We start from the raw sequence: 21,976 nt of genomic DNA on the forward strand, positions 1-21,976 counted from the left end.
GGGGCAATCATTTCAATCTATGTGACTTTTGAAGAATATTAAGAGCTAGAAAACTTGTTGAATAGATTCTATAAATATAACTACATGCATTGCTATACATATCATTACAAAATTAGCGACTAATCGAAACCAAAATCCTTTATTGTATGTATTACCTACCCGGGTAGGTGGTTATAGAAGTAAGGGGTAAAAGTTGATTTTATTTTTTAAAGCACATTTTAAAAAATTGAAAAATTCTGAACTTTTTACCACTTTTGTAAAACATGTTTCTCTAGGCATTCTAATTTTTTTGCATCGATTCGATAATCCAATAAAAAGTTATCATAAAAAGAATAAGCAAAACATACCCGGGTAGGTGGTTATAGAAATGAAGGTTAACGCACAAATATAATTTATCACCAAAACATAATCCTGTGTTGGTAGTTTTCCTTACAAAATTAAAAAATAAACTTTTCAAAATGACCAGCGTCTGTTTAAAGTACATAGTTATGTTCTCCATATCATGGTAGTTTGCGCGAACAACAATTTAGCATCAACATAATTTAAATATACCACTACTTTATCGAACAGCACATTAAAACGTATGATTTACCCTTAAATTTCATTTATTTATTTTTATTCTATTTTTAGGAAAATCCTTTACCCCAAAACGTCACCTTCATTTGTCCGCGCATGTTTAGGTGATCACCCTGTGTGCAGTGCTAGCTGAAAAGAATCCCTGACGTAGGTGAAGCAACTCTGTAAATATTTCCATTTTTAAGTCGATTTTGTGGCTCATGTCCTTGTAAAATATCATCGTCCGCATCGGCAGAGCAGCCTCGAGTAAGTCCCGGTCGCGTTTCGATGAAAATCCAGCAGAACCGTCTCATTTGTAAGCCAATGTTTTTGTTTCTTTGCAGCACTAGGGACGGGTTGTTTTGATATGGAGCATGTTTGTTCGATGCGGAAACGGGATTCCGTGTTAACGGCACTGCAAGGATTGCTGATGGTTTAGTCCGGTGGCGGTCAGAGAAACATTATTTTCGCTCCGTCGCTCGGTTAACACCCTGGAAGGTAAACGTTGGCGCAGTATGGTAGCAGAATTGAAGCTCTGGGCGGAATCGTTTCGCGTTTTGACATTTACCCACAGCTAGCTGGTAAATTTGTGAGGTTAGGAGGCAGGTGGTGGTTTACCTGTGTGTATTGTGCGCGCGTTTCGTTCCCCCGTCGATAAACAAATCTTCCCTAGTCGGGAGAATGTCCGTTTTCTTTTCAATGCTAACATCCCGCTTGCTTGTGTGCTTGTTACAGCAATGAACGGCACGGTGGAAAATAATCCGATGGCAAATGCCCCGCCACTGCCAGGAGCATCGCCCGCCGCTAGTATGGTAGCGCAGCAGAAGGCGGCACGCAACTTCAAACTGCTGGTCGATCCGTTTCTCCACAGAGGCACGCAGAAGATCTATCGCTACGATGGTGTCGTGCCGGGCGATCCGAACCATCCGCCGGTGATACCGCGCGACCCACGCAACCCGCTTGCCCGCATTCGATCTCGCGTTGAACCGCTAGACATCCCAGTGCCGAGGTATGTAAACAAACAACGCAACGGATGCGTAAACTGCCGTCTAACGTGTCGGTTGCTCTTTGCATATACCTTCAGGTTCAAAATCGATCAGCACTACGTCGGAGAACCGCCGGCAATTGAGATCACAATCACGAACCTGAATGACAACATCGACAAGCCGTTTCTGTCGGACATGCTGGCCAAATGCGGAACGTTCACCGAGCTGTACATTTACTACCATCCGGTGTCGAACAAGCATCTCGGCCTGGCCCGCATCGTGTTCGAGCAGGTCCGGTCGGCACTGCTGTGCGTGGAAAAGCTGAACGGTACCTCGGTGATGGGCAAAGTGTTGAACGTGTTCAAGGACCCGTTCGGTGAACAGTGCAAGCGGATACTGCAGGAGAAAACGTCCGAAAAGAAACCGTCCCAGCCTCAGCCCCCGCTGCCGCCATTGCCTCCGGCCAGTACCAACCATCATTCCCTCGTACCGAACGCCTCGGTGGGCGATCCACTCGGGCTGAAGGCGTCGCTAAGCTCGAGACCGCCGGCGCCATACCGCAAAGCCCCGCCGGAACCGGACCACGCTCCCGAGCCGTGGGAGAAGAAGGGACACCAAACGCTTGGCGAAGACTCGGAGCTGTGGGATGGGGACGAGTTTTCGGGCAGTGCGGGCAACAGCCAGGATTCGAGCTACTACAGCAAGGAGAAAAGCGCAAGCCGCAGCCAGTACGGTGGCGAGTGGGATGACGATGGTCGCAGCCGGGATGGAAAGTACTACGACGAGAAGGAGCGTAAACATCACCATCATCACAAGAGCGATCGGGTGCGGGATCGTGACCGGGAGCGCGAGAAGGACCGCGATCGGTATCGGGACCGGGAACGGGACCGAGATCGGGACCGCGATCGGGATCGTGAGCGGGATCGGGACCGGGAACGGACGCGCGACCGCCATCGGGACCGTGATAGAACGCGCGAACGTGACCGTGATCGTACGCGCGACCGTGAGTATCGTGATCGTGAGTTTGATTCGAAAAAACGAAGCAAAAGCTACCGGGATTCGTGGTACGGTGGCGAGACAGAAGGCTACACCGGGGGAAGTCGGTACGAGGGTGGTGCTGCGTACGACTACTACTCCACGCCGTCAGCATACACCGGTAGCGCGGAGTACGGCAGTACGTACGGGTACCCGCCGTCCGAAAGCAGCTACGGGACGCCCTCATCCTCCGCTGCAAAGTGGGCTCCACCGCAACCACCGGCACCGCCACCACCTCCGCCACCCGAGGAAAGTTGGGACAGTGCATCTAAACCGCCAGCGCCGCCACCGCTCCCGATCGGCGGCAGTAGCAGTAGCAACGCCAGCAAAACCATCTTGGACGAAGGTGAACTGTGGGACACCGACACAGTGCCATCGTCCACCGGTACGAAGGCGGCTCCGCCCCTGCCAGCGTCATCCCCCCCGCCCGAACCGAAAGCCCCGAAGGGGCCCGGCGCCAACGACGAAGACAGTGGCAGCACGCTCGATCTGGACACGCGGATAGCGCTGCTGTTCAAGGAGAAAACGTTCGGTGGAAGCTTTCTGCAGCTCAGTGACGACGAGGAAGAGGACCGGAAGCAGGAGATAGTGCCCGGCAGTGGTGGTGCGACGGCCGAGGACAGCACGCACCCCGACACTAGTCACCTAAAGGAGGAGCCGATGGACTTGGATGATGCCGTGCCGGTCAGCCATCGTCCCCCGAGCCCACCGCCCCCGATGGAAGCAGCGCAACCACCTCCGCCCCTGCCGCCCCCCACCGACGAGGAATCGAACGAGCCGAAGCAACCGAAGCGGGAACCAAAAATCGAATGCCTCAAGGAGGAGGGAGCGAGTGACATTTCCTCGAGCGACGACGAGATCCTCGCCAAGGACGAGGACGAGAATTCCCGCTCAATGCCGTCCGGTGAGGCGAAGCTGGCAAGTTTGGACGATGCGAAGCTGGGCCCGTTGCAACCGGCGGCACCGCCCCTACCGACAGAACCTGCTCCGGCCGTTCCACCACCGCCGGAACCGATCGAAGGAGCCGGCTTTTCCTTCCTCTACCCCACGAACCAGTACTACAGCTACGGTGCGCAGCCGGCTTCGGCCACCTCCGCCTACTATCCCGGCTACCCGACCGGTTTTCCTGGTGCGCCCCTGTTCAACTCGTACGGCATGCCAGCGTCCGGCGGGATGTACTACGCTTCCGGAAAATCGGCGGATGATGGACCGTCCGCACTGTTGGAGGCCGCTGGTGCAGCCGGCATGAAAGATCGGGCTCGCGGTACCAAACGGAACCGCTACGAGGTGGTGATCGATGCCGTCGTCGAGCGGGTGGTGACCGAGCTGAAGCAGATCCTGAAGAAAGATTTCAACAAAAAGATGATCGAAAACACCGCCTTCAAGAAGTACGAAGCATGGTGGGACGAGGAGGAGCGTAAACACAAGGGCGGCGCGGGCAAGAGCGCCGCGGGCGAGTCGTCCGGGCTGGCCGGCAATTCCGCGGGCGCCGCTGGTACGGTCGGCGGTGCAACCGTGGCGGGCGTGGCGCTGAAGATCGAAAAACCGCCCGACATTAACCATCTGCTGAGCCAAACGTACGACAATCTGGACAGCAATAGCGGTGGGTTCGTTGGGCTGGGCCTGCGCGCCACCATACCGAAGATGCCGAGCTTCCGGCGCATCCGCAAGCAGCCGAGCCCGGTGCCGCAGGACGAAGATTCGCGCAAGAGCGACCAGGACGATATGGTGCGGGGATCTGACTCGGAGAAGGAATCTTCTAGCGGCGGCGGAGGCGGCAGCGGTGGTGCTGCGGCGGGACCGTCCACCGCTTCCGGCAGCGGCGAATCGTCGTCCGCCGGCAAGGGACGCGACGCGGAACAATCCTCCCCCAGCCACATGACCCCGAGCAGCAGCAGCAGTAGCAGCAGGGCCGGTGGAGTGTCGTCAGACTCCGCACCCGGCAGGATAGCGCAGGCGGCGACCTCCTCTGCGGTGCCGGGTTCGTCACGGGCGACCGAAAAACGCATGCCTAGCGTTTCCTCCTTCACGTCGAGCAGCGAAGAGGAGGAATCGAGCGTGAGCGATTCGGACGACAGCCTCGAATCGGGCTCGCTCTCGGACGTGGACACAAACGCGGTGACCGCGGCCGCAGGGTACGGAGCGAAGCGTGCCCGCGAGCGGCGAGAACGAGAGAATCGAATTTACTCCGACTCGGACAGTGATACGGGCGAGACACACCCGATTAAAGCCCGCCCGGGCAACAGCTTCGCCGTGCGGCGCTTGAAGGAGGGCGGAAAGGTGGGCAAAATCTACTCCGATTCCGATTCGGACGAGGTGAGAGCGCCGCCCCGGAAGGAAGTGCTGCCGGCAGTGTCGACCGAGCGGCGGCGAAGCCGGACGCGAAGCCCATTGGATGGATTGGTCAAGCCGGCGGGAGAGAAACCAACCCGGCCCGTCGATTCTTCCCAACTGCCAAAGCTTTCGTTGCAGGAGCTGCACGAAGATTTCTCGCCCAGCTCGGGCGACGAGATGCTGCTGATGAGCGACGATCGGGACGAGCAGAAGGAGCAGGATGAGGAGGAGAAGCGAAAGCAGTCCAAGGAGCACCAGGAAGCGCCACAGCAGACACCGCGAACACCGGGCCGCGAATCGCCAAAGACAGCGAACAGCAACAGTGTGACAGCAAGCAATAGCGATAGCAATCGGCAGAACCATCAGTCCTCGTCGGCGTACGGTATGCTGGACCGCATCTACAGCGACTCGGACGAGGAGCGGGAGTACCAGGAGAAGCGGCGGCGCAAGGCCGAATGCCTGCAGCAGATCGACAAGGAGTGCATGGAGGAGTGGGAACGGATGGCAGTGGAGATAGGGGCCCGCAAGGAAAGGGACGCCGGGCTCGCCAGAGGCAAAACGTTGGCGTCGCTTGACAGCAAGAAGGCATTCGCCAGCGGGGGCAAAATGTCGAGCCTGGATGAGCCGCTTACGCCGAACCTTACCCAGCCGCCACCCACTCCGGGGGCGGGATTGGGCGAGCTGCGTAAGCATCCGCTGAACTCTCTGTTCCCCGGCAGCACCACCGATGGGGAGGGCGCGGATCAGAAAGAAGGTGGCGCGAAGGACCAGACGACGAGCTTACCATCGACGAGTGCGAAGAAAAGGAAGAGTGGTGGTGCTGCTGCTGTTGGTAGACCGCCGAAAGGAGCCGCTCGCAAGGGAGGAGTGAAGGAAGAGCTGAACGGGTCGGAACCATTGCCAGTAGCGCAGGGAGAAAGCACAGCAACGACCACGGTACGGACGGCCCTTGTTTCGAGCTCTTCGGACGACTTCTTCATGCCTGGCGATGAAAGCGTACGAAGGGCGGCCAAGGCCTCACCAGCCTCCTCGGACGGTGGCTCGAGCCAGGCTAGCCAGGTGGCGCTCGACCACTGCTACTCGTTACCTCCGTCCGCCTCGCCATCGTCCTCATCGCCCCAGCAGCAGTCCGACTCGTCGACGACGGCCACCAACAGCACACACACGAACAAGTATGCTCCCACGTCCAAACATGTGCTCGCTCACGACCATGGCTACACGAACAGCAACGATGGTGGTGAACAGCAGCCGGTCGCTCCCAACAGCACCAGTACGCTTCCTCCGTTGGGTTCGGATGCGGCGAGTAACGCCACGACGGTGATCATGACCGTCACACCACAACCGGCGGGCAGTGACCACCCGAGTGCGGATGGTGGCAGTGCGGCAATGAAACCACCCATCCCAGCCAAGCAGAAGAACCTCGAGCGCAAACAGCGGCAATCACTCTCCTTTTCCGATTACGACCCGGACACGGCAATGCAGCAGCAGCAGCAGGTGGAACGGTTCGTGCCCGTGCCGAAGTATCGGCCGCGCGAGCTGGCCACCGAGATGGGCATTCTGTTCGACTTTCTGACGCGCGGCGTCGATGCCGAGGACGTGCGCTACATCCGGCAGAGCTACGACATGCTGCTGATGGACGACGCGAGCAGCTACTGGCTGAACGCGACGCACTGGGTCGATCACTGTGCGACGGATCGTAACTTCGAGCCGGCGCTGCTCGCACCGCCCCCGTCCAAGCGCCGCAAGAAGGACAAGGGGGGCGCGGGCGGCAGCTCGCTGGCCGACATCAAGCTGCACCGGACGGGTTGCGCCCGGACGGAGGGCTACTACAAGATCGATCCGCGCGAAAAGGCCAAGTACAAGTACCACCATCTGAAGGGTACGGTGGCCGCGAACCACCTCACCAACCTCGAGCTGGCCAAGGCGGTTGCCAAGATGCAGGGCATCTCGCGCGAGGCCCGCTCGAACCAGCGCCGGCTGCTGAACGCGTTCGGGGCGAGCACCGAGTCGGAGCTGCTCAAGTTTAACCAGCTCAAGTTCCGCAAGAAGCAGCTCAAGTTTGCGAAATCGGCCATCCACGACTGGGGCCTGTTCGCGATGGAACCGATCGCGGCGGACGAGATGGTGATCGAGTACGTCGGGCAGATGGTGCGACCGTCGGTGGCGGATCTGCGCGAAACCAAGTACGAAGCGATCGGCATCGGCAGCTCCTACCTGTTCCGGATCGACATGGAAACGATCATCGATGCGACCAAGTGCGGCAACTTGGCCCGATTCATTAACCATAGTTGCAATGTAAGTGTGTTTGTGCTTCGTTTTTCCTCTCCGCCGTTAGCTCTGATTGATTGATTAATGCCCGTTTTATGCTCGTCTGATTGCTTTCTCCTTCATTTTAGCCCAACTGTTACGCTAAAGTGATTACGATCGAGTCGGAGAAAAAGATCGTCATCTACTCGAAGCAACCGATCGGGGTGAACGAGGAGATTACGTACGACTACAAGTTCCCGCTCGAGGACGAAAAGATCCCTTGCTTGTGCGGTGCGCCCGGTTGCCGCGGTACACTCAACTAAACCCACACACGCTTCAAACGATCGTGCGCAACGCCGGATGTGTCTGCCCCGGCATCGGGAGGAGAGAGCAGTAGCGGCAATACTGCCCATTGCCCAATTTATGTACATTTTTGTAGCTGTATATATACATATATTTACGTTTTCATTAGGCGCAAATGCTCAACAGATCAAAACACTGGTCCCGTATCTGTGAGGCGGAACCGTCTGCATCTGCACATTAGTTTACCGCTACACAGCCCGCCAGCCAGTCAGCCAGTCAGTCAGTCATCGGTCCCTCACACCCACTCACACAAGAGACAGGACATTGAGACCGTTTTGTTCGCTTTCCGTCATACGTTAGACACACTCGGGTGTCGGTCGTGTCGTAATGCAAGAACACACTACAAAAAATACCAACAGGAAAGTGAATGTGAACTCTTTTTTTGTAGCTAGTTTTACTGTTGCGTTCCGTTCTATTCCCTTCCCTCCTCGTTGAATGTGATTTTTACAACGTTTCCTAGTTTGTTTTCGAAATCATATGTGCATTCAGGAAGATTCCCTTTTCAGTGAGAACGTTTGCCGGGAAGTCTGCTTCAATCGTGTTTGAAAGGAACGAGTAATCAGTGCGAACTAAGAAACTATGTGTTGTGGAATCTAAATCTAAAACACCCTCGGCTGGAGATACTACGCATAACTAAACCAGGAGATTTAATCTTGATCATACATAGCTTAGGTAATAAAAAGGAAAAAATCGTACGATTAGTAAAATATTATCAAAACTCTAACAAAGGTGTAGAAGAAAAACAAAACACAAAAACGTTTAACCGCATCACTCAACACACGCGACTACGCAGGACGAAAGAGAACACGCAACTACTGGGGCAGTTGGTTGATCATGATGTGCAGTTGAGAAAGTGGATGAATTGATGCTTCGAACAATACGTGCACACGTTGTGTAAATCAATGATACTTTATTTGCTTCATTAATACGCGACGCTTGGGATGCGAGCATTTTAAACAGAAAACACATACACACGCGCAAACACATTGGGGGAGGGTGGAGGAGATCATACAGAGAATGATACCCACCGGTCAAACATTTGGCTAAATGGTGCCCATCTTCTGGGATTTTCTCGATTTCTCTAGGACTCCATCAGCGCATCACACACACACACACACAAACCTCACGGTAGATCACAACCTCACCCTCCACGCTTGGGGCCAGCGCTCATCAACGTTGCGACGATGGAAAGTACAAACTTGTCCCGCATGTAGCCCCCGGGGCGGGTTTTCACGACGAATACTGCATGTCCAGCTGGGACTGGGCTATATCACTGAGCGCGGCCTGAATTTTCTCCAGCAGCAGCTCGCCCTTGCGCACGATCTCTTCCAGCTTTTCGGCCGACTCCTTGTTCTCCGCCTCGAGCCGCTGCAGCGACTGGACCTGCAGCTCGATCGAGCTTTCCTCGCTCGGCAGAGATTCGATCAGCGTGTCGATGTCTTTGGCGCATCGGGAGATCAGGGTGGAAAATAGTTGAGGGAAGTCCTCCTGCTGCTGCGGCTGCTGTTGCTGTTGCTGCTGCTGTGGTAGCTGTTGCTGCTGGTGTACCTGCTGCTGAGGCGTTTGGGATCCGGTACGCTCAAAACCGGCAAACTTGCTCGGAACCGAGCACTGCTGTAGGATACCGATGCTGTTACAAAAGTGTTCCGCTTGCTGGTTTGACAGACAGGAGAGAAAGAGAGAAATAGAGTGATGCTAGTACGGGTTGTGAGGGTTAAGGAAGATGTGTTCCGTCCCGTTTCCTACCTGGTTTACCGTGTCCTGTAGCTGAGTGAGTCGGTCAGCCATCGCTTCGAAGACTATTGAATAATCCAGCTTTCCGACAATTTTGAAGTAAAGAAAAAGGGGAAAAGAAAAAAACCAAAGAAAGCAAACAACCTAACGCTAGCGGGTGGTGCACCAACAGCCCCTGAGGTAGGTTTGTTCCGGTTGGTTCGGGAAGAAAGTGAAGGACCAAACGGAACTACGAGCCGCGGTGCCTTGTGACGGATGGACACACACACACACACAGCTCAACCAGCAGGCCAGCAGGGGTAACGAATAATGCTGCTGCTTTTGCTAAGCACCGTCGATGCTCGGTATCCGGGACGCGGCTTGGTGGCAGACAGGCGACAGTCTCTCAAGCGCACCGAACCTTGGCCTCTACGGTGCAACAGTGCGGCTGGTTCCCGACACTCGGTGACGTGCGGCTTCTCCGGGGGTCTGCCGGGAAAACGGGTCGGCGTGATTTGTTAACCGAAATCGTTGATTTTCGTGACTTTTTTTCCGATGGATAAACAACAAAGGTACAACCGATCGGTATCAGGCCGCGTTTGTTTTGGTTTCTTTTTCGCTCGCCCTCTGCGATCCCCCCCCCACCTCTCATCTGACAGTCTGATTAGCTTGCTGTCAGTCAGGAAATTTCGCGCAGAAACTTGCTGGAAAAGGGAAAAGTTTCGATTGAGAAGTTTTGTATCGATTTGCATTATTTTATACATGGTAAATTATGCGAAAAGTAACCTCCAAGTAAAAAGATAAAACGCATTTTTATTGTTTATCTCTGCATGATTCAAACCAAGTATGTATACACCTTGGTTATGCGCGATTCCATTTTTCGAGCAGCTGACATCCATCCCAAACTGCTCGAGTCCGCCATCGTTCAAAATGTAACCGAAAATGCGCTTCTTTCAGTTGTCAGCGACGGTTTCAAAAACAAATTCAGCAGCCAAACGAACGCACTGCGTCGCGGACGCAAAGGGTGAACGAAAAGTGTCCCAAAACAAAACAATAATTACCGTGAAAGCGTGCAAAATATCTCTTCCGTAACGAAAAAGCAGCCGCCAGAGAACGCGTATCGGGTTGAACCAGCTGCCCCAGGATGGACTCCAGAATTCCCAAACCTTCGTTCCTGAAGAAACCTACCGGCCCGTTAAGCCTGCCGGGCAATGCTCATCTGCCGTTGACCAGAGACTTGCTCAACTTACCGTCCGCAAATTCGACAATGTTTGCCAAAGTGCGTATGCCCTCGCCGGATAAGAGAAGCGAGAGTGGCGCAATGGTGAATCGTGCCAAGCTGCGCCGCAGCCGCTCGGCCATGGATCTGAACAGGCCGGACTTTCATCGGCCCAAGTACACGTCTACCCTGGCACCGGTAGCGTCACGGGCGGGCGGAAACATCAATGCCAGCACGGTCGCGATGATGGTGAGCAGCGATTTGGTGAAACCGGTACAGACCAGCTCGAACGGGTCACGGGTGCACCATCTGCGAAGGAGCCGCTCCGCCTGCGACATTGCGATGGCGTCGAACGTATCGTGCTCTACAACTTCATCATCGGCGAGCGGGATGTCATCGCTGGCAGGGTTTAAGCGACAGCCGCTACCAGCTGCCCATACAAACTCTCGCACTGCCGTGCCGCCGGCCAAGGTATCCAAAATGACCACCACGAGCACTACAATTCCACCGAGAGGAGCGGCTGCAGTTTCCAAACCGGTGACACACAGGGCAGCCGTCGCTGCTTCATCGGTTGCCACCGCTACGGCCAGAAAGGTTGCTCCGCCAGTCAAAAGCGCGGTAGGCGCTAAAGTGGGCAGCAGTGCAAAATTAAACGGATCGGACGCATCGAAAACGAGCGGAGTAGGCGCAAAGACGGCAGCGAAAACGATGAACAAGCGCATCCCACCGTACGACTATAAGGCCCGGTTTGCAAACCTTACCGAAAAGCACAAAGCGCTGATGGAGAAGCACGAAAAGTTGCAGGAAGAACACGCCAGCAGGGAATCGCTGCAGGAGCTGTACGACGAATGCACCCGCGAGCTGGAACTGCTGAAAGCGGAACACGCACAGCTGAAGGCAGAGCTGGAAACGATTCGTCAGTGCAACGATGAGCTAAGCCAAACCAACCAAACGCTCTCGGCCTCCCTCGATCGCACGGAGTCGGAATTGAACAAGCTGCGGGAAAGGTACACCGTGACCGATCGGGAAAATGTGACCCTGCGCATGCAGCTGAAGGAGCTCCAGGAGCGGGCCGCTTTCCTGGAGAAGGAAAACCTCACACTGCAGGATGCGAACCAGCGCAACACGGAGCTGCTCTTTCATGCCAACATCGAGCGGAAGGATCTGCACAACATGGTGATGGATCTGCGCGGTAACATTCGCGTGTTTTGCCGTGTGCGGCCACCGCTCCCGTCGGAAGAGCACCGGATCGAGTGTGGCTGGAAGTATCTGGACGAGCAGTCGATCGAGCTGATCGCGATGGACGGCAGCAACAAGCGGATGGACTTTAGCTTCGATCACGTGTTCCATCCGCGCACGACGCAGCAGGACATTTTCGATAACGTTTCGCCGCTGATACAGTCCGCACTGGACGGGTACAACGTGTGCATCTTTGCGTACGGCCAAACCGGCAGTGGCAAGACGTACACGATGGACGGTGTGCAGGACAGTTTGGGCGTCATTCCCCGCACGGTTGATCTGATTTTCAACGCCGTCAAAGACTACAGACGCTTCGGATGGGAGTATGAGGTAAGGTTTTGGGGGGTATTTCACCGGAGGACTCTAGTTCCTTATCATAGGATGCTTTCATATTCTCTTCTTACCCACACAGATCCGTGTCACATTCTTAGAAATCTATAATGAAATACTGTACGATCTGCTTGACACTTCCGGCACGACAAAGGATCTGGAAATACGGATGGCGAACGCGAAAAACAAAACCGAAGTGTACGTTTCGAACATCATTGAGGAGACGGTGGACACGACAGCGCGACTACACCAGCTAATGAACATTGCCAAGCTAAACCGGGCGACGGCCGCCACCGCCGGCAACGAACGCTCGTCCCGGTCGCACGCGGTCACGAAGATAACGCTCATCGGCACGCACCAGGAAAAGTGTGAAACGTGCATCGGGTCGGTGAATCTGGTCGATTTGGCCGGCTCCGAAAGCCCGAAAACGAGCACACGCATGGACGAGACGAAGAACATCAACCGGTCGCTGAGCGAGCTGAGCAACGTGATACTGGCGCTGGTGCAGCGGAACGAGCACATACCGTACCGGAACTCGAAGCTGACGCACCTGCTGATGCCGAGCCTGGGCGGCAACTCGAAAACGCTGATGTTCGTGAACGTGGCCCCGTTTCAGGACTGCTTTACGGAGACGGTCAAGTCGCTCCGGTTTGCGTCGCAGGTGAACTCGTGCAAGCTGCAGAAGGTGAAGAAAAACAAGGTCCTGAGCGGTAACGGCGTCGTGTAATCGCACAGGTAAAACGATCCCAATGTATGAGCATCTATTTTGTAGCTTAAGAATTATTGTTTGTTTATTCCGCTCTTAACCTAACAGTTTTTACTGCTTCTTTGGACCATGGCGTGTTGGGTAACTGTAACTATCGCCTCCCGGGTGTGTAAAACAAACAAAGGGAGGGAATGCGCCAAATGGGAGAGCGAATATTATTCAAATCCTTTAATTAATGCCCAATCTTTTACTATTCAGCGACAATCGTTGGTTATGCGTTTATTATTACAATTTAAAGCAAAAACGAAAGGCTAACACACCAGCGTACAATAAATTAACGTATTTCCTTTTTAAGAAGGTCTCGGACGCAAGAATCTTGAAGGCAAGCAGAAGCAGCTACCACACTACGTAGGGATATCACAAAAGAAGGACATTTCGTTGAATATTTGCAGCACCAAGTTGAGCGAAACGAGCGCAAGATGCATCACAACACTAACGTCGCGCGTGTGTAGTATGTCTATGGAGCGAGTCCGCGCCGAACGCTTCGGCCAAAACAGTACCATTACATTGGCCACCAGCAACAGCGCTACGACTATAATGGCCAAAATAGCGAGCCAGAACAAAACACTAACGGCTGTGCTGCTGTTGTCGCTGTGTGCACGGTGATAGTTGATCGTTTGTGCCACGTTCACGGACAGTATTGTGGCGAATAGCAGGATAATGTGTAGCAAGTCGATGCATTCCTTGCGGCGTTCAGACCATGGCCTCTGGTTTTGTCACAAAGGAACGGAGAGAGAGAGAGAGAGAGTATGCATTAGAACTGCACTTTAATGCGTTACACTAAATCGTGCAGCACTACCCACCCGAATTCGCTCCATTGCCGGCTCAGACGGCACTGCAGTTGGGTGGCCCCGCCGGTGGTAATGCTTGATTAAACAGAGCGGTACACTGTGCGTCCAAGTCGTTGAAAATCTGCAGCGTTAGATTGATGGTGAAGATGATCGCCATCAGCACGAAGCTGGCCCAGTAACGGCGTGGCGAGGGCGCAATACCCTCCCCCTGCAGCATGCGCAGCACTAGCAGCGGGTACTGGGGAATGGTTTCTTGTTTAATGCTCTCTACCTTACCACAGTCCAAACGGTAACCGGCTTACCACACAGACAATCGAGATGGCCACCAGCACAATGTTGAGCCAGAACTTGAAGCCCAAATCCGAGCCCACCTGCAGCAGCGACTCTAGCTGGTGTATGTTCACCGTCAGGATCGTGATTAGCCCCGCAATGTTGTGCACGTCGATCGTGGGTGTGCGAGCTTCATTCGCACTATCGGTGGTACCTCCTGCCACCTCCACACCGTGCTCAACCTCTTCCCCTTGCTCCGCGGTTGATCCCTGCTGCTGCTGCGGTCGGCGCACTGTTTGAAACGGTAACGATTCGGGCTCACGAATCATTATGTACACGTCTGGGTAGAGGAGGGCAGGGCAGCCCGATGCTGTTCACCGTTGACCTACCGTGCCGTGCACGAACGTACTACAAAACGTTGCTATCGGTAGCGTGTTTAATATAAACTGAAATCAATGGCATCATCAAGTGCCCCCGCCGTCGTCTAGACAAGCTGGGCATGGTTTAATGCAGTTTTGGTTTTTTTTACCATTTCTCGTTCACGATAAGATAAACAATATCAGACCAAAATTGCATCCAAATTGTGCAAAATAGGTTAAATTTTTGCTTGTTATCTAGTGACGACGAAACCTTCCTTCGTTCATAGATAAGAAGGGTTTGAATGCATTTATGGCAGTTTGGCGAAATTGGGCCAGTTTCATAGGAGGAGGATTAGGTTTGTCTTAATGCGTTTAAAAATAGGAAAACAGTAGTATATTAGGTCAATATTTAACGTTTGAGTAAAAATAGAATTAACAAATTAATAAACAAAGTTTAAATCTTCTTTGTAACTTATGTTAAGCTGTTCGCAACACCAAATAATCAAGCATAATTAATCATTTAAGTTACATTAATTTAAAATTTAGAACTCAAACTCGAACGAGCATATTATTTTGTTTCGGATGTTACACCAAGTAACCAAAAGTTGCATAAAAAATAGGCCATTTTACATATTAGTAAACAAAACGCAACACCAAGCAGCTGATTTAAAATAGAAAAAACGAATGATTTTTATTTGGATCAATCTTAACACATTTCAGGCTTTGTGTAGAATCTAATATATATAATATACATATCATATATAATTTTGTTGCATGATCGATTGTATAACTTTCTCATCGCTTTTACTTGTTTTCTTCTTTTTCTTCTTTTTTTAGTACTTAATTAAGAACAGGGGAAGTTGGTTCTGCTGTTAAGTTTCACTTGCGAGCTTTTGTTTTGTTTAATTGTGTAAGTTAATTATGCTATCCTTGTCCTCCCGTCGTCTCCCGTTTGTTTCGCCTACTGGCATTTAGTTCAGTGTTGGGAGAGTGTCGATTACACCTGCTTTTTTATTCTCTGTTTTGAAACACGATACCGAATACAATACGGGGCTGGAGAGGAGAGTATTACTATTGCACCAAATGGCATTTGTGTGTGTGTGTGTGTCCATGTGTCCTAATGTCCGCACCGTGACGGTCAGCTCCGCGTCCATTACACGCCCCAGCAGCAGCTTTGTGTGATTTTTCTATCTTTTATCCCATACTATTTCCTTTTCGTCATTATTTTGGTTTCATTTTTCACCGACAAGTGGGTGTATTTTGTTGCTTTTTGCAATCCACCACGCGCCTGATTGTCTCTGGGGGGAGGGGGAGCGGGTCGAACGGGCGCGTAATATTCGCATAAGTGCAATGCGCGCCCCTTTACGCCACGTGGACGTGCGATCGAGGGACAGAGGACAGCAACAACCACCACACCACCGTGTATCAGATCCTTTCAATCCACACAAAACAACACCCGTGCTCCGGTTATTGCTATTAATTCACTTACAAGGATAAACTCTTTTTTTTTCGCTTTCTCCTTTACTTAAATACTACAACGATTTGAGTTGAGTGGGAAAAATGCACCTTTAAAATTGTGTTTGTGCGTGCTTGAGCTGTGCGAATGTTACAGATCGATTAAAGAGTGTTGATGAAGAAGACACAAAGCGAACAAGAAGACAGATGGAAAGAGATTGTGCAGTTATTATAAAAATTGTGCTTTTTTTTAAGTGCATCTTTTCGCTTGCTTTTGTTCATAATTGTGTATGTTTAATTGTAGAAATGTTTAAATGTCGAGACGGCGTTGCGCACGCAAACACGCAAACATATGCGCGCGCTCGCGCACAAGCTTAAAAGCTTTCGCTCATCGCACGCCAATGTTCTCTAGCGCAAACATGGACGATTGAAAGAGAGAGAGAGAGAGAGAGAAAGAGAGTATGTTGTAAAGTTATGCGTGTTGTTACCGTTTTTAATTATTTTTGGCCTTCGTTTTTCTTCTGCTTTTCCAGTTTTCTGCTTTAATCTCCATATACTAATAAACTTCTCTTTTTTTAATATTAATTTTCTTTAATTTATTTTGAAATTGGAAAAGTCTTATATAAAAGTTTACGAGTTTTCGCTTGCTGCTTGCTTGCTCGTGTCGCCCGCTCTCTAGCCCGCTGTTTTAAAGGATGCACAAATCTACTAATATGGAGAGTTTTTCTTTTATCAGATTTTATTAATTTGCTTCTCTTTTTCCTCTTCTATTTGCACCCAATTTTCTTGCTTTTTTAATCATTTTATCACAAATAAGGAGTTTTGTGTAGTAGTAGTTATATGCTAAAGCTTTCCAAGTGCTTACTCGCAATGGGTTTCTCTCATGTCTTATGTGTGTGTGTTTTTTAAGTTAGTTTTAAATTTTATGTATCTTGTCAACTTGATATGCTTTCGGTAGTAGTTGTTAATATTTATTAAAAGAGAGAGAGAGAGAGAGAGAGAGAGACAGAGAGTTATATAAAAACTGAGACACAAGTGTCATATTTTCCTCTGCATTTCCCATTGCACTTCTACGTTTCTCTCTTGTTTTTTGTTTCTTTTTGTATTAATATCATCTACGCTTAAACATTATTTAATCTGAAGTAACTGAAAATTTGTAAAATATCATTATGCTTCGAATGTCGAATTGTATGTTGTTCTTTTTCTTTTCCCCACACTTATTATTAACATATTTTAAAAGGGATTTTTTGTATCCTTTCTCTTGCTTCCTTTCTCACACTTTCCTCCTACAAAACACGGTTCAATTTTAACAAACAATTTTTCAATTTCCCGTCTACACATAGACACACACTCACAAACACCTTTCTTGCTCGACTTGTGTGCTTTCCTTTTTCGCCTCCCCTTTTTTTTCTCAACGAGAGGTACACTGACTCTAGGTTTAACAATGCAACAATGCCGTCACGCGATATGCTAAAGTGCATTGGGCTGCGCTTTTTCCTTCCTTTTGATGTGTGCTTGTCGATTTTGTGTCGCTTGCATCATTTCATCGTTGGTGCAATTGTGGGTGCAGATAGGTAGGGTGGGGAGGGGATGGGGAGGGAGATTTGGAAAGAAAAAGTCACACAAACAAACAATGCAGACAAATGCATCCCTATGTGTTCCCCATTTTCAGTTTGGCGCGGGTTGTAATAAAGACTCTTTAACATTGCTTTATTTTATCGCTTTCGCTTGCAGGTTTATTAACAATTTTCAATGTTTTTTTCATCTTCTTTTTCTTCTTCTTGCAACAATTAAAAAACATAACGATCAGAGTTTTGCTTCTCGTTGTATTGTGATCACTTTCAGGGTTTTAAACCACGGGGTGGTGGTGGTTTATGGCGGTTATTGCTAACAAGCATGGGACTGGGTGGGGAGTCATTACTTAAAGGGATTTTCTATTGGAGAGGAAAACCATTGTTCTAACTATGATATCTCTAAAACGAGCTTGATAAGAGGAGGATCTTTGATTCGGTACCGTTCCAAGAAACTGTGTAAGGGTAAACTGTCAATAATGTTAGGAGTTGGGACAAAAGGGATCACAAGCTGATTCCTGTTCCTTTGCTTTTCTACATTTTAATTGCTGACTACTTTCACCCTACCCTACCTTTTTCCTCCCTTTACTCTAGTAAGTCTATCAGCCCTTGCAAAGCCTAACAAATGTGTCTATATTTTGCGCTAACTTCTTAACAGCCGTTCTTACCGATTAGCTTTTCTAGATCGCGGGAAAGCGAGGAAAATGGGATGGGGGAGGGGGAGTGTGAGGGGTAAACAAAGCCCGAGGAAAACTGTACCATAAATGTATCCGTAAAAATGGCTATCCACTAAAAAAACCCGTCTCTTTGGAGGAAACTCGTTCGATATCGTTTAAAAAATCTATCGCTTCTGGTTTTGTTGCTACTTTATCATCTACCTTAGCATACGATAATAACCCGCGTCATGCGAACGGCGCGGGTGGACGACAACGGCTAGCGGATTGGTCTTTTTCTGGTTCTATCATTGTGATTCCAACTTTGAATTTTGCTGTGGCGTGTGGTGTTGTTCGTGTGTTGTTGTGTACTTGTTGTGTGTAGGTTAAATTTCCCCCTTACAATTCCCGTTTTATTTAATTATAGTACGAGTTTATACCCGGTTCTTTTTTTTGTGCGAACGTTTTCGATAGCTCGATTTATTTTCCTTTCTTATCATATATTTCATATAAGTAGTATTAAAGCGTTTTCAATTCTGAATTTCCACGGGAAAGTTTGCCACAACACAGGTGCACCCCTTCCCGCGGTCTTAATGGAATGTTGTGTGTGTGCGTGTGTTTTATTCATGTACAACAACAGTTAGAGAAAAATGTAAGAATAGCGTTAGTTGTGCCGTTGCAAACGGTGACGATTTTAAACATTAAGATTTTTACGATGCCCGCGGTTTTAGCGGGTTTGACGGGTAGTGGGAGCTATCACTTAATAAAGTACTGGAAATGATTATTATTAAATTTTGTATTGAAAACAAAGTTAAAGCAGCAGCAGCAGCAGGGTATTATTGCAGCCAAGCTGTCGTGTCTGTCTCTTACATGCTAGCGTGCTTTTTGTTTTGTGCGTAGTAGTACGAAATAGTAGTAGACGGTCTGATATTACAATGTCTATAGTAACTCTGATGACTTGTGCTGTGTTTATTACAGCGTATGGGTATAGAAACTTGTGCGGGGCCTCAATTAAAACCTGGATCACTTATTAACTAATCAACTATCGGTATATTAAAACTAACAAAACCTTTCCTCCAAACGAGCCCAAACCTCCACACCACACGGTCTGGGCAGTTTGTTATGTTTTTTGGGAGCGTCCTATTGCACACTGTGGGATGCGTGTGTGTTTGTGTTTGCACAGCCCTTATTGCCAGAGGCTCTGTCGCTTAACCAAACGCTTCTACTTTGTTCCCTTCTTTGTCACAACGCCTTGGGGCGCGTTTCGTATCAATAAAACAATTGCAACAAACCAAACATTAATGTCATATTACGGCGTTTTGTTTTTGTGCACTACGCACAGACGCTCCATCAGCTAAGTCGCCAACTGTCAAGCGGTGACAGTTGAGGGTGCGATTGTTTTTTTTAGTGCGCACTCTACTCTACTATCTACACACACACCACACACACGTACACACTACACTGCACACTCACTGTTGGCAGAAACGGTGTACGAAATCGGACGCCATCTTTGATGCCCGCGCAATCGATGGACGAACCCTGTACCATCGGGATGGTGTTAGCTCGCGGGGCAGCTAGAAAAGAGAGGCAAGTGGGGGGATGGAGGCTGTGTGAAGCTACTCTACAGCAGTACTTCGTAGTAGGAGGTACTAAGCAGGGACTAGAAAAACGGCACGTGGACAAAAATCGAAACGAAAAATTTGCAAATGCAGCAGAGAGAAGAAAAAAGAGAGAGAGAAAGAGAGAGAAAGAGAGAGATAGAGAAAAAGGAGAAAAAAGATTGAAAAGTATAAAAGATGTTTGCGGTTAGTAACAAGGAGATAGAAAAAGGAATTTGAAAACAAAGCCACTACCTGCACTACTGTAGGTGTGTTGGTATGTGTGTGTGTGTGTGGTGTACGTTTGTACAGCAAGCCCGTTGCTAAGCCAACTCCTCTCACAACCTACACAAGCGTCTGATGCGTCTGTAACACTTTCTAGCCACAGGATGGCCATGACGAAACTACGAAGCGCACTAACAACAGCCTACGCGATGTGCGAGTGTGTTGTGTGCTGTCTGTGTCTGTCTGTTTGTGTGTGTGCGTATGGGTGTCTCTCTCTAGCGGCAAGCTATCGGCTACTCGGGCGGAGTGGTAATAATTGTTACCGTGGCCGTATCGTTGTCCGTGCTGGAGGATGGGCACGATACGTCCGACCGAAGCGTGAGACTGTCCAGCTCGGAGATGATGCTGCCGGTGGTGATGGTGGCGACGGTGGAGGTGGCATCCGGACTGCCGAGCGGGCTGGTCACCCCTTCCGTCACCGACGGAAGCAGCGACTCGCTCGAAGGTTGGCTGAAAGCAGATTGGCAACGGAACGGTAAGATTTACGATATCGTAGAATATGAAATTCTTGATATGAATATCAAATTATGAGACAAATGAATTGACGAACCTAGAAGAATTCATTAATCTCGAAATGACTACATCCATAATAGATAATATTTATGAATTAGTAAAGATACATGAGTCACTAAAAATGCATACATCTCTACAGATTAATGAACCACTTAGAAATCATCTCGAAAGAGTCGTCATCATCTGAACAGTCATATACCTGGATATGTTTGAATCTTTCTTAGTTTTAGAGATTTATGAATTACGAGAGATGCGTGAATCTTTAAGAAATTCATACCTGTTAAGAATTCATAAAGTTCTTTGTTGACTTTTGAAGATTCGTTTGAAGAATCTTTGGAAATTCGAAATTCGAATCATTCAAGATTCATTCGAACGATTCGTTCAATTCAACAAAACCCACAAAACGCTTACCGTTCCGAGGTGTGATAGTCGCCCGGCGCCGAGTTGGAGCGACCCGAGCGGCAGAACCGCTCCAGCCGCGAACCGCCCGCCTGCGGTGCCCGCCCCGAGATGCCCTTGGTGAACGGGTTCTGGAACGAGTGCTTCTTCAGCATCGTCTTGATCAGGATGAGCGTGTCCAGCTTCGGTATGCTCTTGACCACGCTGCTCATGTCCTCGTCGCTGATCTGCACCAGCCGGCAGTTTTCCTCCTCGCTCGGCAGCCGCACCGTACCGTGCTTGGTCATCCACGGGTGCTCCTTGATCTGGGGCAGCGTGATGCGCTGCTGCGGGTCCTTATCGAGCATACGGCTGATCAGATCGCGTAGCTCCTCGCTGATGGTGCTGGCGGCGGCACTCGAGCAGTTCGCCGGAAACTCGAGCGGATCGTTCTTGATCTTCTCGTACACGCCCGGCACCGAGGTGGCAATGAACGGGACGTTGCCGTGCACGAGCGAGAACAGTGTAGCGCCCAGGGCCCAGATGTCGGCCGCCTTGCCATTGTAGAAGTGTTGCCCGGGCAGCAGCGTTTCCGGCGCCCGAAAGGCGGGCGTCCCCGCCGTGGAACCGTTGTTCATGGCCGCATCCTCGCCGAGGAACTCGTTGCAGACGCCGAGGTCGGCCACCTTGACGCTGCCAGAATCGGACAGCAGCAGATTGGCCGGCTTCAGGTCCCCGTGGATGATGCGCTGATAGTGTACTGTGGGATAAAGGGAGCAAGGGAGGGGATTGTTGAAACCCTGACGCTAACTGAATTTGCCGGATGTGCGTGCGTGTGTGTGTGTGTGTGTGTGTGTGGTTCCTAGCCTCAGGGGAAAGGATAATCAGATTCTCGCTCTCTCGCCCACTCGGGTGTTGATTGTTTTTCGGGTGTGATTTAGCGCCACCCGTCGGCGGAATCAATCACTATCCCAATCCCAAACCGACCGTACAGTAAGGCCCCGCCGGCAGGGAAAATAACACCCACGCACACACACACACGTGTTACTTACGATATTCGACGCCCAGCAGCACGTCTCGAAACACATTCCAGGCACGTTCCTCGCTCAGGGGTGTTTCGGTCGGTATGCTCAACACTTCGCCCTGTTGCACCAACTCGAAGACTAGATAGAGCGAATCCTCCAGCGGATCGTCCAGCACCTCCACCAGCTTCACCACGTTCGGATGGTCCAGCTGAAAGGCGGGCGCAAAAGGATTAAAGGAGCACGTTAAACCGAGACAAATCAAGCAAAGGCAGATACACACAAGACGTGACC

General features: G+C 50.5%; 5 protein-coding genes across 10 annotated transcripts in view; 2 read left to right on the forward strand and 3 right to left on the reverse strand.

Annotated features, from left to right (window-relative positions):
• The first annotated feature begins 635 nt into the window (after positions 1-635).
• On the forward strand, positions 636-8,227 carry LOC1269315 (histone-lysine N-methyltransferase SETD1). 2 transcript variants are annotated; one of them, XM_307938.6, is made up of 5 exons: positions 636-822; positions 900-1,053; positions 1,291-1,564; positions 1,640-7,205; positions 7,307-8,227. In XM_307938.6, the coding sequence occupies exons 3-5, from the start codon at positions 1,293-1,295 to the stop codon at positions 7,478-7,480; spliced, it is 6,012 nt and encodes a 2,003-aa protein (XP_307938.6). In that variant the 5' UTR covers positions 636-822; positions 900-1,053; positions 1,291-1,292; the 3' UTR covers positions 7,481-8,227. The 2 variants fall into 2 exon arrangements, with proteins under 2 accessions (XP_307938.6, XP_061497317.1); XM_061641333.1 differs by having other exon boundaries at positions 657-822; positions 900-1,149.
• Positions 8,228-8,410: 183 nt separating this feature from the next.
• On the reverse strand, positions 8,411-9,408 carry LOC1269314 (mediator of RNA polymerase II transcription subunit 21). Its single transcript, XM_307937.6, has 2 exons — positions 9,267-9,408; positions 8,411-9,173 (listed from the first exon to the last, which is right to left on the reverse strand). Exons 1-2 carry the CDS (start codon positions 9,306-9,308, stop codon positions 8,751-8,753), a joined length of 465 nt encoding a protein of 154 aa, XP_307937.5. The 5' UTR covers positions 9,309-9,408; the 3' UTR covers positions 8,411-8,750.
• A 750-nt stretch (positions 9,409-10,158) lies between these two features.
• Positions 10,159-13,084, forward strand: LOC1269313 (protein claret segregational). Its single transcript, XM_307936.5, has 3 exons — positions 10,159-12,021; positions 12,104-12,756; positions 12,836-13,084. The coding sequence occupies exons 1-2, from the start codon at positions 10,378-10,380 to the stop codon at positions 12,746-12,748; spliced, it is 2,289 nt and encodes a 762-aa protein (XP_307936.5). The 5' UTR covers positions 10,159-10,377; the 3' UTR covers positions 12,749-12,756; positions 12,836-13,084.
• A 148-nt stretch (positions 13,085-13,232) lies between these two features.
• On the reverse strand, positions 13,233-14,615 carry LOC133391086 (uncharacterized). Its single transcript, XM_061641359.1, has 3 exons — positions 13,881-14,615; positions 13,591-13,816; positions 13,233-13,494 (listed from the first exon to the last, which is right to left on the reverse strand). The coding sequence occupies exons 1-2, from the start codon at positions 14,175-14,177 to the stop codon at positions 13,613-13,615; spliced, it is 501 nt and encodes a 166-aa protein (XP_061497343.1). The 5' UTR covers positions 14,178-14,615; the 3' UTR covers positions 13,233-13,494; positions 13,591-13,612.
• A 2,859-nt stretch (positions 14,616-17,474) lies between these two features.
• Positions 17,475-21,976, reverse strand: part of LOC1269312 (calcium/calmodulin-dependent protein kinase kinase 1) — an 84,655-nt gene continuing 80,153 nt past the window's right edge. For all 5 annotated transcript variants that reach the window (XM_061641351.1, XM_061641349.1, XM_061641352.1 and 2 more), the window contains 4 exons: positions 21,713-21,893; positions 20,694-21,420; positions 20,033-20,219; positions 17,475-19,546 (listed from right to left, as the gene is read on the reverse strand). In XM_061641351.1, coding sequence (XP_061497335.1) covers positions 19,508-19,546; positions 20,033-20,219; positions 20,694-21,420; positions 21,713-21,893 — 1,134 coding nt within the window. In that variant the 3' untranslated portion in view covers positions 17,475-19,507. The remainder of the gene's footprint in view (positions 19,547-20,032; positions 20,220-20,693; positions 21,421-21,712; positions 21,894-21,976) is intronic.

This window comes from Anopheles gambiae, chromosome 2, assembly GCF_943734735.2.
Source record: "Anopheles gambiae chromosome 2, idAnoGambNW_F1_1, whole genome shotgun sequence".
In the NCBI taxonomy this organism is placed as follows: domain Eukaryota; kingdom Metazoa; phylum Arthropoda; class Insecta; order Diptera; family Culicidae; genus Anopheles; species Anopheles gambiae.

Coding starts and splice junctions, on each gene's coding strand:
- LOC1269314 (XM_307937.6), bottom strand. CDS start 9,308: ATGGCTGACCGACTCACTCAGCTACAGGACACGGTAAACCAG. Junction 9,174..9,266: donor TACAGGACACGGTAAACCAG/GTAGGAAACGGG, acceptor CTGTCAAACCAG/CAAGCGGAACACTTTTGTAA.
- LOC133391086 (XM_061641359.1), bottom strand. CDS start 14,177: ATGATTCGTGAGCCCGAATCGTTACCGTTTCAAACAGTGCGCCGACCG. Junction 13,817..13,880: donor CCATCTCGATTGTCTGTGTG/GTAAGCCGGTTA, acceptor ACCATTCCCCAG/TACCCGCTGCTAGTGCTGCG.
- LOC1269315 (XM_307938.6), top strand. CDS start 1,293: ATGAACGGCACGGTGGAAAATAATCCGATGGCAAATGCCCCGCCACTG. Junction 1,565..1,639: donor CTAGACATCCCAGTGCCGAG/GTATGTAAACAA, acceptor ATATACCTTCAG/GTTCAAAATCGATCAGCACT. Junction 7,206..7,306: donor TCATTAACCATAGTTGCAAT/GTAAGTGTGTTT, acceptor CCTTCATTTTAG/CCCAACTGTTACGCTAAAGT.
- LOC1269313 (XM_307936.5), top strand. CDS start 10,378: ATGGACTCCAGAATTCCCAAACCTTCGTTCCTGAAGAAACCTACCGGC. Junction 12,022..12,103: donor GCTTCGGATGGGAGTATGAG/GTAAGGTTTTGG, acceptor TTACCCACACAG/ATCCGTGTCACATTCTTAGA.